Source organism: Aspergillus pseudodeflectus (genome assembly GCF_044049435.1).
Source record: "Aspergillus pseudodeflectus strain CBS 756.74 chromosome Unknown BJX68scaffold_33, whole genome shotgun sequence".
In the NCBI taxonomy this organism is placed as follows: Eukaryota; Fungi; Ascomycota; class Eurotiomycetes; order Eurotiales; family Aspergillaceae; genus Aspergillus; species Aspergillus pseudodeflectus.
Genome location: NW_027263809.1, coordinates 284,490 through 301,648, shown reverse-complemented (window position 1 = coordinate 301,648; position 17,159 = coordinate 284,490). Strand labels below are relative to the sequence as shown.

The 17,159-nt window shown below is 51.9% G+C and overlaps 5 protein-coding genes and 1 non-coding gene across 6 annotated transcripts; 2 read left to right on the top strand and 4 right to left on the bottom strand.

Moving 5' to 3' along the window:
• Positions 1-636: 636 nt before the first annotated feature.
• Positions 637-3,188, bottom strand: BJX68DRAFT_277144 (putative MFS lactose permease). Its single transcript, XM_071048270.1, has 6 exons — positions 2,712-3,188; positions 2,391-2,604; positions 1,979-2,328; positions 1,673-1,895; positions 1,157-1,590; positions 637-1,073 (listed from the first exon to the last, which is right to left on the bottom strand). The coding sequence occupies exons 1-6, from the start codon at positions 2,847-2,849 to the stop codon at positions 810-812; spliced, it is 1,623 nt and encodes a 540-aa protein (XP_070897132.1). The 5' UTR covers positions 2,850-3,188; the 3' UTR covers positions 637-809.
• Positions 3,189-3,997: 809 nt separating this feature from the next.
• Positions 3,998-4,621, bottom strand: BJX68DRAFT_268782 (uncharacterized protein; the record flags this gene model as incomplete). Its single annotated transcript, XM_071046177.1, has 1 exon — positions 3,998-4,621. The coding sequence occupies one exon, from the start codon at positions 4,619-4,621 to the stop codon at positions 3,998-4,000; it is 624 nt and encodes a 207-aa protein (XP_070897131.1).
• Positions 4,622-4,928: 307 nt separating this feature from the next.
• BJX68DRAFT_t117 lies at positions 4,929-5,000 on the bottom strand. Its single transcript has one exon. It is a non-coding gene; the product is annotated as a tRNA-Thr (tRNA).
• A 2,033-nt stretch (positions 5,001-7,033) lies between these two features.
• On the top strand, positions 7,034-9,455 carry BJX68DRAFT_268781 (Hsp70 family protein; the record flags this gene model as incomplete). The annotated part of the gene is made up of 12 exons (XM_071046176.1): positions 7,034-7,089; positions 7,151-7,230; positions 7,336-7,784; positions 7,836-7,880; positions 7,929-7,995; positions 8,045-8,345; positions 8,396-8,507; positions 8,544-8,641; positions 8,699-8,716; positions 8,767-8,950; positions 9,013-9,199; positions 9,259-9,455. The coding sequence occupies 12 exons, from the start codon at positions 7,034-7,036 to the stop codon at positions 9,453-9,455; spliced, it is 1,794 nt and encodes a 597-aa protein (XP_070897130.1).
• Positions 9,456-10,214: 759 nt separating this feature from the next.
• On the bottom strand, positions 10,215-11,006 carry BJX68DRAFT_268780 (uncharacterized protein; the record flags this gene model as incomplete). The annotated part of the gene is made up of 3 exons (XM_071046175.1): positions 10,215-10,319; positions 10,382-10,914; positions 10,976-11,006. 3 exons carry the CDS (start codon positions 11,004-11,006, stop codon positions 10,215-10,217), a joined length of 669 nt encoding a protein of 222 aa, XP_070897129.1.
• A 3,255-nt stretch (positions 11,007-14,261) lies between these two features.
• BJX68DRAFT_277141 (GMC family oxidoreductase) lies at positions 14,262-16,836 on the top strand (the record flags this gene model as incomplete). Its single annotated transcript, XM_071048269.1, has 10 exons — positions 14,262-14,404; positions 14,462-14,615; positions 14,675-14,928; positions 14,987-15,030; positions 15,087-15,702; positions 15,756-15,816; positions 15,904-16,189; positions 16,259-16,384; positions 16,447-16,631; positions 16,705-16,836. The coding sequence occupies 10 exons, from the start codon at positions 14,262-14,264 to the stop codon at positions 16,834-16,836; spliced, it is 2,001 nt and encodes a 666-aa protein (XP_070897128.1).
• Positions 16,837-17,159: the final 323 nt, after the last annotated feature.

The following is a 17,159-nucleotide window of genomic DNA, read 5'->3' as shown; positions in this document are numbered from 1 at the left end:
AACCAGAATTGAAGATACTCGCCTCGGCACCACCCATGAACATGTTATTGATCGGCCCCGCGGGTAGACAGGGATAATCGCGCAGATACAAGGGCTCACTGGCGATGGCTTAGCTCATGTATCTCTGTGATACGCTCAATATGGCGCCGTTGGGCAGAGGCTGAGGCGGGTTGCTCTCTCGAGTACCAAGCGGGGCTGTCTAGTAGGCACGCTCAATCAAACCCAGGAGGATGATAGGTTGCTCGGCGCAGATGAGATTGGCGTCAAGGCATCTGGTTGGTGTCGGTCCCGAGCTCTGGAAGTATCGGGGGAAAGGGTGACGGGTTGGGTAGAAATGGATCGGGACGGCCTCCATGTCCCTTTTACTAGTGCGGATAGATTGGATGCCGTGACAATAAACTAGATTCTTGCTGGTGATAGCGATGGCTGGGGCGAGATAGCCCCTGTTTTTTTTATTTCCTAATACGTCTCATGTCAGAGTTGGCAGCTTTACGGAATTGTATAGAGGCATCCATCCTCTACCGATACCCAGCATATCCATCAGAACATCCAAATCAAGGAGACCGGGGCCCCTGCAGTGGGCAGGGTACAAGGTATACTGTATAGAGCTCCACGCTCAGCCAGGGAGGGATTCTACCACCTTCCGAATTGCGTGCCATTATAGATATAACAAACGAGAGAAAATCTTTTATCCCCAACGGCCAATATTCCACCAAATCCCCGCAGCCCTATATCTATCCAAAGTCACAAAAGGAAAATCCCAAAAGAGCGCAGGCCCTACCATCCTCCCCAGTGCTCCCTCCGCTAGGCTACCAACTCCTAATCTCCACAATATCGTCCCCCGAGATGAAAATCTCCTCCTTATCCAGACTGGCCTGGACGGGCCGCTTCTGCTGGAAGATGACGGTCAACTCCTCGAGGGTGCGCTTGCTCGTTTCCACAAAGAGGAAGTAGATGACGGCGACCTCGAACGTGCACCAGAAGATGAAGAGGAAGTAGTACTTCCAGCCCACGCGCGTGAAGGCGATTCCGGTGACAAAGGTGTTGTAGAAGGAGGCGATGTTGATGAAGAACTAAACGGCACAGAGACAAGCACTGGTTAGTAAGGAGAGAGGAGGGAAAAGAGGAGAGGAGGGTTTGATCGTGTCAGGCATACATTATTCATCGCCATCCCCTTTGCGCGACTCTCATACCGCAAACACTCGACAGGGTACATGGCCTGATTCGGCGTCCACCCGGCCGAATACACAAACCCAAAGATGAAAATCATCGCAATCTGCGCGCGCGCCGTGACGCCGCTCTTGGCAACAACGCCGCCGCCGCCTGCTTCATCCACGGTGACATTCGTCGCGTTGAGCGCCGTGATGATGACGAAGAGGAAGACGATGATCGACGTCGAGGTGAGGAGTTGTGGGCGCCGCCCGACCCGGTCGGTTATCAGGGCACCAAAAATGGCGCCGATGAATTGCACGATGTTTTGCACGCCCTGGAGCAGGAGTTGGGTGTTGTTCGAGGAGATTCCGGCGCCGGAAAGCATTTGCGGGTAGTAGTAGGAGACCGGGCCGTTGCCGGACCATTGGCCGAAGAAGGCTGGACATGTCATTTATTAGTATTATGGCGGGAGAAAGGTATAGCGAGGGGATATGGGAAAAGAGTGCGGAGAGCTACCCACCCATGAAAAGGACAAGCATAGACCGATACCGCGTCTCGCGACTGTTGAAGAGCTCGCGATAGTCCCACCAGCGCTTGTCGGCGCCGACATTCGATATATCCTCGAGCATCTCGCGGTACTCGAGCTGTACGAGGGGCGAGTTCCGGTCGCCTTCGCCGTGGTACTCGGCCAACACGCGGATTGCTTCTGCGTGTCTGTCGCAGGAGATGAGCCAGCGGGGACTCTACACATCACCTCTCGTTAGCATCTAGCTCCACCTCGAACTAATCAAGCTATCGCAATAGGATAGAAAGGAGTGATACCTACCTCCGGAATAGTAAAACACAACAGCAACACCAACCCCGAAAAAACCATCTGGAGCCACACGGGAATGCGCCACGATTGCGTCCCCTCAATCATGCTCGTGCGCCAGGGGATAAACGTGCCCGGGATGCCCCCACCGAACCACATCACATTGTACAACCCCGTCATCACCCCGCGGTACGCCGGGTGCGCCATCTCGGAGACGTACGCCGGCCCGGCGGTCGCACAGGTCGCGACGCCGAAACCCAGCAGGAATCGGCCAGCCATGAACCCGCCGAGGTTGTGGCATGTTGCTTGCACGAGGGTTCCGATGATGATCCAGAGGGCGCCGATTGCCATGCCCATGCGGCGGCCTAGACGCGATCTGTGAGCGGGAATGTGGGGTGGAGGTGCTGGGGGGGGAGAAGGGGCATACCTCGAAAATCAGTAAACGGCCCCGCAAAGAACGAGCCGACGATATTTCCAATCGTGTATATGGCGTAGACGATCCCCGTCGTGGGCGTTCCCTCCTCCAGATCAAAACCAAAGTACTCGCGGTACTGCCTGTAGCTGTTGATGGACCCCATGAGGGAGCCGTCGTAGCCGTTGATACACGAGTTGAGCATGGCGACGGCGATGCACCAGTAGAGCTGTCACGATAGCATTAGATTTGCGCCCCGCCGAAGAAATACCTACCTAGTACAAGGCTAGGTAGGCATAGAGGGTGAGGTTGAGGGTGAGGTCGGGTAGGTTGTACCTTTAGCATACTCTTGGTGAGAAGCCGCGGCTTCGCCTGCAGCGTGGCGATGTGTAGGGCTGCATTGCTGACGCCAAAGACGCGCTTGTCCGCATCGCTGGTTATTGTCGTCTCGAAGACGTGCGTGGGTTTGGCCATGGCGATCGCAATCTACCACCAGACCAGACCAGACGAGTCTAAATCGATGGAGAGCAGGGCTGAAAGGGAACAGGAGGGGCGGGACGGGCAAGGGAGACGAGACACCGGATATATAGGGTAAAAAGTGAAGACACACGGAGGATAAAAGAGGCAGCAGCTGAGGCAGGCCACCCCCGGCAAAATTCAAACACGAGTGACGAAATGAGGGCAGGACTCCAAGCGGACTAGTAGCATCATCTAGCCAGGATGGTAGATGCGGAGCGAGAAGCGGAGGAGGAGAGCATCCTGCCGGAATTGGGGTTTCAGGGCCTGGCCTGCATGCATGGACACTGACTGGGCAGTCATGGCATGGTTCAATCTCGATTCTTCCATGTGTGGGAGACAAGCCTGGACTTGGGCCCTCGTGCCTGAGCGCCTCGCCGCCTCTCCGTCGCTAAACGGGTATGGCTGGACGCCACGATGCAGGGGCTGAACTTTGTTGGTGCTTATGGGTAATACGAACTGCGAGTTGGGGCTGGTGTTCAATTGTGGTGCAATGTGCTTGTCGTCGAGTTTCAACGCTGCCTCCAAGAATCCAGGGACATGACATGCGACAATGTGACAGACAAGATGTGCCAATGTGGAGTGAAGAGCGGAGAAGCGTCGATGAATGCCTTGTCTGGAGTAGCAGCAATCTTTCCCCCAACGTTAGTTAGGGCACTAAGAAAGAGTCTTAGAGGGGAGGAGGCTTGGCCAGCGCTGGGATTGGAGGCTTCACGCAGGATCAGTTTCATCGCCGTGTCGGACAGGGAATCGCCGGGGTTCTTAGTAAATAACTAAATAAGCCAGTACCATTGTCGAGAGCTTCCAGGCTTTCGGCCTCCTGCGAAGAGTTTCACTGTCGCAGTCATTGCTAACCAATGTTCTGGGCCCAGTCGCTTAGCATTAGTATAGAACTGGACTGACAGTAGCAAGTGCCGGCGAGCCCCATTCGCAACGCCATGTGGTAATGAGATTGATCTCACCAGGCTAAATTCAACTTTTGTAGTATTATACACCACCAAATCGCCCTAACTCCATAATATGCCAACCAGACCAGACCCATCGTATCATACAGCATAGTACACATCACCCATTCCGAACCCATAGTTTCAACCCAAGGATAACATCTACACCCCCATAATAACCCTCCTCTCCTCCGGACTAACATACAAACTCAACGTATACTCCCTCCCCTCGATCAAATCCGACTCGCCGACCTGTCCCCCTTCCAAAACCAACCTCCCCATCCCCGCAAACGGCAACCCAAACCACATCGGCCGTCCCATCCGGTCCGCCCCCTCCCAATACTCCGCATGGCAGCTCATGCTACTCCCGACAAGCAGCGGATTGAACCCATTACACAGCGCCCCGGGGATATGTAGCACGCCCTCGAGGACGAGCGTGTGTGTTGTAGGATCGTGGCGCCCGCGCGGGATGGAGAGATGGACAGTTCCCACGCCCGCGACGAGGGTTTCGTCGTGCGGGCTGAAGATGTTGGATTTGATGAGGGTGTGCGGTGGTGCGGGCGTGTAGGTTGTGAAGGAGGCCGCGTCGCGTGCGTAGTGGCAGTTGCCCGAGACGATCATCCAGTCGCGGCAGATGGACTGCGACGGGTGGACGGTGCGGGTCTTTTTCCGGCGGAGGTCCGCTTCGTCCGTGGGTTCTGGGTTTGAGGGCATGGCATTGGTGTCGAATTGCGGGGTCGTGCTGCTGCTCGCGAGATCGCGCATGAACTCATCGTGCGTGCGCATGGTGATCGGATCGATCGAGGCGGACGGACAGCGGAGGCTGGGACCGTCGGGGGTTGTTCCGTGGGGGATTGGGGAGGGAGAGGGCGGTCCGACCGGGAGTATCTGGGGTAGTCAGATCGATTGGAATTGCGCGATCCGGTTTGAGAAGGAATTGGCATGAAATGAGAGTTTTGAGAGAATCGGAAAGACTTGTGTCTGTGTCTCAGCTTGAAGCTGTGGATGCGACAGCGGCAAAATATGGGCGGTAAATTCGAGGCGGTAGAGAATTAAAAACAAAATTAAGAAAAAAAAGAAGAAAAAAAAGTAATGCCCTCGCACAGGATTGAACTATGGACCTTCTCATTACGAGTGAGACGCGCTACCACTACGCCACAAGGGCTTACATTGAGCCGATTCTGTGTTAGAATCTAAGTACTCCGGTTAACCTAGTTGGGTTTCATAGTGGAGCAATTGTCCACGGTGGCAATTAGCGGCTGATTGACATGACCGCCTTCCCGATTAGTATTAAATGCAGCCAAAAGATCATAATCGGGAAGGCGGTCATGTCAATCGCTTCCTATACCAGGCTTCGCAATTCATCGTAGCTGGCTTTTCCTTCGCCCAGCAACCCGAGATCAGGTTGCCAAGATCTGGGTTCCTAGGACCTACACGTCTCTAATAGCTCGTAAGTGGGATGGTGTAGGATTGATCATAGTCGGCATGTCTTTCCCTGACAATCTTGTCACAATTTGAATCAGGATTCAATCATATATATACATCAACATAGATATATATATATCTATGTATATCCCGCCTATGCCACTCAGAAGGCCATTGTCGTCGTTGGCGAAGAGCAAACCCAGAGCAAGAGCATGGATCATGAACTGTTCCTTGCAATGGTGAGTAGCGGGAGGCAGGCTTGCCAGGGCTTGCTGCCGAATGACTTGTCGTCGCTGCGGTTGGATATCGTCAGGCTTCTTGTTGTCAACCTTACGGATAGATCGTTCCTTGACTCGGTATTCCAGCCGCTCAGGCAATCCGGTGGTTTACAGCTGTATCACGCTACGGAGAGTAACGCTGCGAAGCTGTTGAGTATGCTGATGCACGATGACAGCACCCGCCCGCCACCTCTGTAGAACGCACATAGGAATGCTGGGTGTTATCTGGCCAGGAGGTATTTGATTGAGCCTATAGGGACGGAGGAGTTCGTAATGCGCCACCCGGAGGCAAAGGATATGCGGGATACAAACTCTCGGCGAGGAGAACACTCTAATCATACCCCTGATGCGCGGCGGACAGCCCATGGCCTCTGGAATCCACGGAGGCCACGGTTGTTGCGCTGTGTCTATCGGAGAACAAGTATAGGATATCGGGAACTATAGTTACAAATGAGCAGGATACCAGCTACGGTATAACATCATCTTGTTATCTTCCAGAAAAAGAACCAGGCTTTCCTAATACCTTTATGCACCAGGATATACAACCCGACACCCAAGCCCGGAGCGGGAATGACGGATAACAGCCAGAGTTTTCTCATTAATGGAACCAAGCACTTGCTTGCCCCTATGTCATTGAAGGGAGCACAGGGTATATATATTATGCAAGTTTCTGCCCGTCACGCATTTGGAACACGTCTCCTCGCACTGTTTTGACTTTGCCGATTCTATTTCCGAAACTTTGCTTACGACAATGCCACGCAGTACGAACCTTGACAAAGGTGTGTAGTCAAAGTCTATTACTGGATCGTACACGTGTCTCACAAATGTCTAGAACATTGCAGCCAACTAAGGCTTGAAGCTGGTGAACTTTCTCTAATGATCTTGGACTTCAAAGCACACTCGAAGGATAAAAAGCGGACGTTTTCAGCCCTCGCCCAATCTCTTAGAGTCGGGTAGTTCATTCTGATGCTTTAAATCTCTTCGCCCGGCATCCTTTCATCGCTATATCATTGCTGGTCTGCATAATAGAGCGCCGTGAGGACCGCACCTGCTCCTCTGATATGACGCTCTGAGTTTGGTAGGAGACACTGTAGAGCAAAGAGGCGATAGCATCAAGTCCTACTACAAACCATCAAGCCGGTCGGGCAAGCATATGATGGGTACTGTTGGGGAAGGCGCGAAGGGCTGCTCACCATATCCCTAAGAACGTCGCCTCGCCCGAGGAACGTCTCCATGAACCAAAATCGTCCCTTATCGTCAGTTCTATCACTGCGAATAAACTTTGCTAGTAGCTCAAGCTGTCGCGCCTTACGCTCTGTCGATTCTCCCAGTGGTACAACACGATTCCGCGGGATACACTTGGGTTTGAGGAACTTCTTCTCCGTAACCCTGATCATCACGTCATGGTCTTTCGCTTCTCTTCATAAATTGGAAATTTCGCACATTGGAAATTACAGCAGTCGTCAACTTTTCAGCAAAGTTCTTGGCCGTCACCATGACAGAAAAACCTGCAGTCATCGTCGCGATCGACTTTGGCAACACCTATACCGGGTATGAAAGCTTCTTACAGCTATCTAGTAGCTTGACGCATAAACTAACATGTACGATCTAGTGTGGCCTGGGCCCTTCAGGCACTGGATGATCAGATCACGGTCAAGACAAGCTGGCCGAATGATGACCCCAAGTATCAAAGTGAGTGAACAGCCTCTAGCGCCCCCAGGCCACAAATCGCACCTTCCCTATTTGAAAAAAAAAAGAGCTCATCGACTTACCTTTTTTCTTTGCCTTCCTTCCCAGATCGGCACTTCCCCAAGGTCCCCTCGACCTTGTCACTCCACGCAGACCAAGACAACGAGTGGGGCTACTTGGTCAACCCATGCAACAAAGAAGTCCTCCGCGGCCTAAAGGCTCTCCTTGACTCGGAGCATCCGGCAACATACGGTCCGTCCCTTGAATCGAAGCAGCTATTATGCAAGTACGGGAGGGGACTTATCGACGAGGTCGAGTCCTACCTAGACCGCGTCCTCACCACATCCGTTCCGGACTGGGAAGATAAATCCATCTACGAAGAGTACGAGGTAAAGGCCGTCTTCACGGTCCCTGTGGCGTGGACCGAGGGAACACGCAATAAGATTTTGGCCGCTGTTATTGAATTGGGACTTACTGAAGAGAACGTTTTGTTTGTTTTTGAGCCTGAGGCTGCAATTGCTAATGTTTTGCGGGAGGTCAAAGAACACGGGCTTGCAGTCTGTTCTGCTCTATGGTTCTCCCTTTGATGTCTATGCTGACCCTTCCAGAAAGGTGAGGTGGTCACTGTGTGTAATGCTGGAGGCGCAACGGTGGTAAGTCTCATTGCGACTGGAGATGGTCAACACTAACTGACCATATAGGATCTCATCTCGTATCGAATTGACGAGCTCGAGCCTCTCAAATTGACCGAGGTGACGAAGCCTGATAGTACGTTCACCAGGATGTATTACCTGGTTTATCACTGACTGATCCCCAGGTCGCATATGCGGATCAACGATGCTGGTTACGGGCTTCGAAGACCATATGAGAAAAATGTGTGGCCCTGAAGCCTGGCAAGGACTTCCCTGTAAATTCAAAAACGCTATCAGATCGTACTGGCAGAATGAGGTAAAACCCAAATACACCGGGGACTACGAGCACGATTTCCCGGATTCCGAGCACGTCCATATGGCCAAGAGAGACAACGGTAGCTACGGGCCTTGCGACGCGTCTACTGAAGGAGCGGAGCGGTTCCTCGGGGCTCTATTTGGGGATTGTCGGGCACCTGTGATGCGCAAGTATGTTCCCGACTGCTACGGAATTTCCCCAATATTCTAATCCCGTACAGAGTGAACATTGAAGGGATCTTCGACCCTGTGGTGGAGAACATAGAGGACGTTGTTCTCAAGCAGATGGACCAGCAAGCTACTTTGGGGCTGTCTTCCAAGGCGAGTTATAGCGTGCTGCGTGCAGAGGAGCGTTACTGACTTCTACAGGCCCTAATCCTTGTGGGTGGACTTGGATCTTCCAAGTATCTCCTCCACGAGCTCGAAAAGAGATTCCCCAATTTGAGATTGATCCAACCACCAGATGCGTAAGCTTGTTATCCTTGGGGCTTATAATGGCTACAGTGACTAACCTATATTCTCAGATGGACGGCCGTCGTACGGTGCGCTCTCTGCGAATCCTTGGCGTATCATGTAAAACTAATCCCAGCAGGGGTGGACTCTATCACGGACTCGAAGCACATCCAAGCGAGCCCATAGTTGCTCCGCACAATTACGGGCTCAAGGACACCATCGAATTCGACGCAAAGGCAGATGGTAATATGAAGACAGCCTACTTTGACGACCTCATCCAGCGCTGGTACATCGATGAGGCAAAGCGTGTGATTATTGGCAAGGTATGTACAACAATCTGCATATGTCTGGCTGAAGAGGAAAGAAACAGCTGATAAAGAACAAGGGTGACAAAATCCTGGAAAACGTCCCAATCAAGGCGCACATGTCTCGCGATGTTTCATTAGACCACGACCTAGTCTTCCAAATTCCCCTCTGGTCTTGCGATTGCGATCTCTTGAGAGAGGATGGTGGTGCCACTGAAGATGCTTGTCTAGATGGAAGATGTACTGCAAACAATGCCCAAGATGACGGTGAATTAAACCTTTCCTCTACCTTCTCTCTATTTCTCTCGCCTGCTGACCGAGTCAAGATGGTTTTATAATCGCCACTCTCGAGGGCAACTTCAGTACCGCCCCTTGCGAGTACTTCCATATTGTGAAGAACTCCATGGGACAGGAGTTCCGCCATTTCCACTTCGATTTCGTGATGACGCCCAAAGCGGACTCGTTGGTTTTCGAGCTGCAGATCGAGGGCGTGTCGTATGGGAGGGTTGAGGTAGGGTATTAAGTTGCGAGATGTGCTTTCGATGTTGGTTTCGTTGTCCTGAATACTATCAGATTGCCGTGTGCCGGGTGACTAAGCTGTGCGATGGGGGTTCCAAAGGCAGAATGGACGTAACAAAATTGTTATTATGAACTAGATAGTACCCCAATGGCTAGAAATCACATCACATCTATTCGTTTAATCCGCTTCCGCTTCATATCAACCAAGGAACCCCCAGTACCGTCAGGTACCCAGTGTCCCGTGATGTTCCTGTATTAACAGCCGAGCGGGACCTGCCTCTGATCTGCCATACCCATCCCCATTTTCGTCACAAGTCAATAGCTGCCAGTCTACTGTTAGCCCGCGCATCAGCGCGCGGCCAGGCCTTTTTTTCAAGTAGGCTTGTTCTCGAGACAGGATTTCCCGATTTGCATTCGAAAACTGTCGGTCGAGTTGTAGGCGTTGAAGATGAAACCTGGGAGACGGTTACTCCTTCCCTATAACACACAGGGCAGGAGGGAGTACGAGGGCTTGCAATGGCTGGGTTGGGTAGTTACCGTAGGGGTCGGTCAGTCAGTCATCTGTCACCATAACTGACTAGACTACTTTACGAGCAGCCCATTGGGTTGTTTCTGAAGCAGTTTTAGCGCGAAGTTGAGAAGTTACTCCGTGCTATGATAAGGTCACAAGTATTCTATAGGTTGCTAAACAGCAGGTATCTACTGATTATCAGGAAATCAAAATGCAAAAGCGCCCATCTATCACCAAACCCATTCTAGGCATTCAGCGTGCAGCCAAACCGAGGGATATGAACAATCGGTGGAATTTCTCATGGTGGAGCTTGTTGCGAGAGAGTTGCCAGTCGGGGAGGTTTTCTTCTTCTTCTTCCTAGACAGACCATAAGTACCTTAATAGCAACTTTGTAAGTACGTGAGGTGATCCGGCCTCACCAGTTCTTCAATGAACAAGCGCAGGTGATTCAGAAAGTCGCAGTGCGCCGCAACTTGCAATGCAGCACCAGGCCAGAAGTTGAAATACTCGTCGTATATGAGCTCTTCAACGCAAGATATCCGGGGCAGCATTGAAGCGTCATCTTCTGGGAAACGAGCCCGGTACGGGAAAACAACCCACTGCTCCCCGTTGGGAACAGATTCCAATTGCATCAGGTTTTCACCTTCTTTGGTTCCTGGTTCCAGCCCCTGTTGGCGGCCAATGACGTTAATGGTCAAGGTAATCCCGCGAGTTTCTTCGCCCCAGGGGCTCAGTGTCTGGAATAGAGATACTATGCTCGCTCTAAAAGCCAGGTCATTCGCCTCCCGGATTGGATTTTCTTCACTGTAGGTCTCGTTGTCAAGCTTTACCGCGCGATAGTCCTCGAGCTCGTAAGGTATGACAATCGTATAATTGAGCCAGCGAATGAGCGCGCGTCGCGAAGTTGCCGTGCCAGAGGTAAAGTATTGAATTGAGTCAAGGTCATGATGCCCTTCCGCATTTCAAAATCCTCGCTTCGTACACGAACTGTGCTGTAGATCCGTGGCTCGAACGCTGATTGCGCGAGACGGCATATTCGGGCATATTTCGGGAAGGAGTCAAGATCCTTTTCGAGGTAGCCAGCAATCTGCGTCCAAAGCTCTAGAGGGAGCCTATTCGGCATGATACGGGGGTTGTCCCGCCAATACTCAAACATGGGGAGACGTAACAAGTAACATGTTGAGGGCGAGTTGAAACCCAGTGTGGGGTTGGCGTGAACTTAGTCAGCGCGAAATGCATCACTCTGAGGGCTCCAACACCGGAGTGGGCGTTTCATTGAGCCTGATGTTATTATTATTCGGGAGCTTTGTCTGTCCTTTAGCAATTCAGCTGTTTGTAACTTTTGACTGGGGTGTTGTCTTGATTAGGTAGCTGAGAACGAAGAAGTAAGCAAAAGTAGAGAACACGACTATTACGGATCGACCTTCACACAATATGCGTACCCTGGCCAAAGGCCACTACAGTCCCCGTTCCACGCAGGATTTAGATCATATAACGCAGTATACCCCTATGAAGAGTTAGACCTGAGATACGTTATTTGACCAGAAGATTAAAAGCCTTACCATCCTCCTGCAGTGCATACCCAGCACGGGCGTAGGGGATGTCACTTTGCGTTGGTCCCGGGGGCGTCAATTGTCGCACGTGCTTGTAGGCGTTGGAGGAGTTAATGATGTGGTAGTTAAAGGCACTAGGTAAAAACTATTCTCAAGCCCATCCCCCTAGAAGTTCAAGACTAAGCTAAGGGATGCTGTTTCCTAGGAGACTAAACATACAGTAATTGTAGTCCAGCCATAAGTTGATGCAGTTCTTGTTGATATCCGGATTGAGGAAATAAAAGTTATCTATTTTGATTGCGTTTGCCATTACTATTACCTGACAATAGTCGTTTTCAATCTACAAATGGTCAGGACGTGGTCAATAATATAGGGAAAAAACACGTATTAAGGGATAAATTGGGAAACATTCTCTTCTTACCTTGAACTTGATAGTACTTGCCACACTACGTATTCATGTTGGGTGCAAGATCTGTAGGAGCAGCAATGGCGGTTGGCCCGGCTGGTTGGCTGGCATATGGGTTCTTCGTTGAGGTCTTATTTCCAGGGAAACTTACATAGGCCATGTGCCTAGCTAGGATACCCAGGTTACTACTGCATCAAGAGTTAAGAACCTGGCACTGGGTTTGTTGGTAGTGGATAAATATGGGAAGAAGCTTGCTTTCACGCATCATGGGTCTGAGGATCAGATGGTTATTAAGAGAAGTTGGGGGCATAGGAAGGGAGCAGTCTTAACTGTGGTAGACGTGCGAAGCTCCGCCTGGGAAAAGAATAATATTAGCACTGATGTATATCTGTTCTTTGGAGCTGTAGCGACTGGAGAATGCAAGATGAGCTAGTTTCTAGAGGTTCGACGTAGACGAATGGAGTCTCTCTTGTAGCTGACCTTGACATTCTTGGTATATATCCCTTGGACAATCGAAGAAAGTCGGGTCCAGCTGGCAGGTGCCACATCAAGATTTGGTGGACTGTTAGGATCCCGCGCAGAGAATCATAGGAGCATCTGCCTGCGTTTTGACGGGGCTGAGCTGGTTCAGCAACGTCCGGACATGCAACCCCTTAATCAACGACTATCATTCGCAAGAACGAGACTACGTAAAGTTGGAGATATTCTCCCCGCACGACGGACGCCCGGATCCAGAAGAAGAAGAAGGAGAAGAAGATACCACATCTTGAAACTTCCCCCCTCTTCACACAGATGAATCTAGCCAACCACATCACCATTCAATTCGAGCAACGCGACGAAAGACGGCTATGTCCATCAGTGCGTACCGAATCCAGACCCTCTCGATAAGATACGAAAATTTGTCCACCTATTGAATACAAGAGGCGCATCGCATCGTATCAGAGGCAGAGGTCAGCACTAAGTACTGCATACCTGATTCATTACGAGTTTCAGGAAAGCTAGACCAGGCCAGCTCAGTTCCCCGCAAAGATACTTGCTCCCCTTGTATTGAGGCGACTGATTGGGTAGAGGACAAGCTCGGCGGCGCCAGTGGCCTAATATGGACGTGTGGAGAAAGGCATCAGTGGCTGACCATCTGCTATATGACGTTTCTACTCTGGGGAGGCCTGAATCATGGCCGGGGCCGCTTTGTGGGGCAGGTATTCGGCCGGGGGCGGTTTTAGGTCCGCCGTCAGTGGTTTAACCTTAACCCCACATTTATGGCCGTTGTCTTGTCATTGATGGACAGCATGGTAGTTGATATCCATGCTTCTTACCATGAAGAGATGCTGGATGAAGCTGATTAGGCGTGCGTTCTTCGCAGTGCCTCTTGACGGCATTTTACCGCACACTCATAGGACAAGAGAAAGTACCTGGTAACTTGACACGCAACCACTCAACAACCTCTCGGATAAGGCAAATCTATTAATACACCGGAATAATCCCAGGGGGGCTTATCCGGCACATCACGGATCATAGCGCAACCCCGCACTTTCGGCCGGATCTCCACATTGAGGAGCAATCAATTGAGGTTGTTAGCCGGAGGATGTCTATTTTGACATTGGGTACATGCTTCAACTTTGGACATGATCTTGAGTCTTGATAATCGAGGGAGATGTGCTGATATCCAAACCGCTACAGAGATACATCAAAACGGTAACAAGGGCACGACAGTCACCACACAAGCGAAGTGATTCTCTTCCTCGAAAGAAAGCAGCTATCTGTCAGAATATGTACAAACCTCACGCATTGGACATTCCCCCACCCCGATTGGGGATATATCAAGATGAGGAGAAAGCTGGGGGATCACGGTTGGGGAGCCACATCCCCAGCACCAACAATTGTCGAATCACCAGTTGCGATTCAACGTCCGCTTCATCCATACTTGCCTTGTACCTCCGCAATAGCTGCTGTCTCCGCATAACCCCTGCTAGGGCTGTCTTAGTACCTGTGATAAGTCTCTGGGCGCACTATCTTCCTCCATTCACACCGCTGTGTGTCCGGTAATCCGTGGATCCAGTGTGGGCAGATATCTGGGGGGAAAGTCTAGATTCGTGTTGCGGGTGCGGGCACCATTCACCAGTTCTGATGCTCGATGCCCCGTGTGCGGGGAAGCTGCCTGGTTAGGGCAATGGATGCTAGTAAGATTTGCAGAGAAGAGGAGCTGGAGCTGGGCATGGATGTGTGTTTGCTAGGAGCGGGGAAGGAGGGAGGAGATATAAGAGCGAGAAGAATACCCACCCCTTGACTCCTTGTATCTCCTCTCCATCACCATCTGGGAACGACTCCCTCGACTGCGACATGACAATCCCAGAGGAAGTCGACATCATCATCTGCGGCGGCGGCAGCTCCGGCTGTGTGCCCGCGGGCCGGCTGGCAAACCTCGACCACAACCTTTCCGTCTTACTCATTGAAGCCGGCGAGAATAACCTGAATAATCCATGGTAGGCTGCCCTAGCACTTGATGGAATGGACTGCACTGTGCTTACAAACCATCTCAGGGTCTACCGTCCAGGCATCTACCCCCAGAACATGAAGCTCGACTCTAAGACGGCCTCGTTCTACCACTCCCGGCCCTCCGAGCACCTCGATGGACGGCGAGCTATCGTGCCCTGCGCGAATATCCTCGGTGGTGGGAGCTCCATCAATTTCATGGCACGTCCCCCTCTCCCCCCAACACCCATCCCCAAACCCCAACCTAACAATCAAAACAGATGTACACCCGCGCCTCAGCCTCCGATTACGATGACTTCCAAGCCAAAGGCTGGACAACCGATGAACTCCTTCCGCTAATGCGCAAGCACGAGACGTACCAGCGCGCGTGCAACAACCCGGAGCTGCACGGATTCAACGGTCCCATCAAGGTGTCCTTTGGGAACTACACGTATCCCATTGCGCAGGATTTCTTGCGGGCTGCTGAGAGCCAGGGGATTCCGGTTACCGATGATTTGCAGGATTTGAAGACGGGGTATGTATCCGCAAGAAGAGATTGGCCATGTGTACTGTGCTAATGTGTCTGTGTAAAGGCATGGAGCAGAGCATTGGCTGAAGTGGATTAATCGTGACACTGGTAAGTCCATTGTACTATATCCATTTCTACTTGGTGAGGACCGCTAACAGGTACAGGGCGCCGCAGCGACGCTGCACACGCGTATGTCCACAGCACACGCGCAAAGCACTCAAACCTGCACTTGCAATGCAACACCAAAGTTGAAAAAGTGATCATCGAAGACGGCCGCGCCGTCGGCGTCGTAACAGTGCCCACAAAGCCCCTCGACGGCAAAGAACCCGTGCGCCGGATCTTCCGCGCCCGCAAGCAGATCATCGTCAGCGGCGGAACCCTCTCCTCGCCACTCATCCTGCAACGCTCTGGAATCGGTGACTCGGAGAAGCTTCGCGCCGCGGGCGTAAAACCGCTTGTGCATCTGCCCGGTGTGGGACGGAATTTCCAGGACCATTACCTGACCTTCTCGGTATACCGCGCGAAGCCGGATGTGGAGAGTTTCGATGATTTTGTGCGGGGCGATCCCGAGGTGCAGAAGAAGGTGTTTGAGGAGTGGAATCTCAAGGGGACGGGGCCGCTCGCGACGAATGGGATTGATGCCGGTGTCAAGATCAGACCGACAAAGGAGGAGTTGGATGAGATGAAGAAGTGGCCCACGCCTGAGTTTGTGCAGGGGTGGGAGACTTATTTTAAGAATAAGCCAGATAAGCCGGTTATGCATTATTCGGTGATTTCGGGGTATGTCCTCCTTTATGCTTCCAACTTGCTGGGTGGTTTGCTGACGAGTATAGCTGGTTCGGCGACCACATGCTCATGCCCCCAGGCAAATTCTTCACCATGTTCCACTTCCTGGTACGTTCTCCCTTTCTCTCCTCTTCCACTACCTCCGCACACCTTGCTAAGCCTCATCAACCATCTATTCTATTCTAACGCAAACAGGAATACCCCTTCTCCCGCGGCTCAACCCACATCACATCAGCCGACCCCTACGCAACCCCCGACTTCGACGCGGGTTTCATGAACGACAAGCGCGACATGGCCGCCATGGTCTGGGGGTACATCAAGTCCCGCGAGACGGCGCGCCGCATGAGCTCGTATGCGGGAGAGGTGACGGGCATGCACCCGCATTTCGGGTACAATTCACCGGTCCGCGCGCAGGATATGGATCTTGTCACGACCAAGGCGTATGCGGGGCCGAATCATCTTACGGCGGGGATACAGCATGGTATGTCTTTGTTTTGCTTGTATTTTGCCGGGGGAAGGGTGAGTGGACGCTAATGGTGCATGTACCTAGGCTCGTGGTCGCACCCCCTGGAACCCGGCAAGCAGGTCAACGCCGCGCACCTCAACTCGAACCGCTTCGAGTCGCGAAGCCCATTCGACTATAGCAAGGAGGATATTGCACATATTGAGAAGTGGGGTATGTCACCACCTTGACTTCTATCACCTCCAGTGAAACTCATGCCCTAACTCATCTCCTAGTCCAACGCCACGTCGAAACAACCTGGCACTCCCTGGGCACCTGCAGCATGGCTCCCCGCAAGGGCAGCAATATCGCGCCCCAAGGTGGCGTCGTCGACGAACGTCTCAATGTCCACGGCGTCAAGGGACTGAAGGTGTGCGATTTGTCCATCTGCCCGGATAATGTGGGCTGCAATACTTTTAGCGTGAGTCCACCTCTCCTCTTTATTCTTTGCTTTTCCATAGACAAGGAACAGAAGGCTGATGGGGTATGTATAGACCGCCCTCCTCATCGGCGAAAAATGCGCCGAGCTCGTTGCCGAGGATCTGGGGTACACCGGCGATGCGCTGAAGATGGAGGTGCCCAACTATCATGCTCCTGGCGAGTTTGCCGGTCTTGCGCGGTTGTAAAGGGGATGTGTCTCTACTGCTGCTTTTTAGTTTATAAGTTTAGGTATGCACTCTGCGTGTGGGTATTTACGAGAATGATAACACTTCTTGACGATGGTTTGTATTTCCGGATCTTACTTGGCTGGACGACGGATTTGATAGCACGTAAACATGATAATAAATAGTAGAGAAGGGAACTTGATGCGCGACAGGCCCGCCTCTTATTAACTGTGGGCGTGCAAAGAACAGAAAAATTGAAGAAGAATAGAAATGGGAGAAAGGACAAAGGAGAAAGGGTAAGCTTGAAGGAAGGAGCGACCAATATCGTCCTTGGATTTATAAAC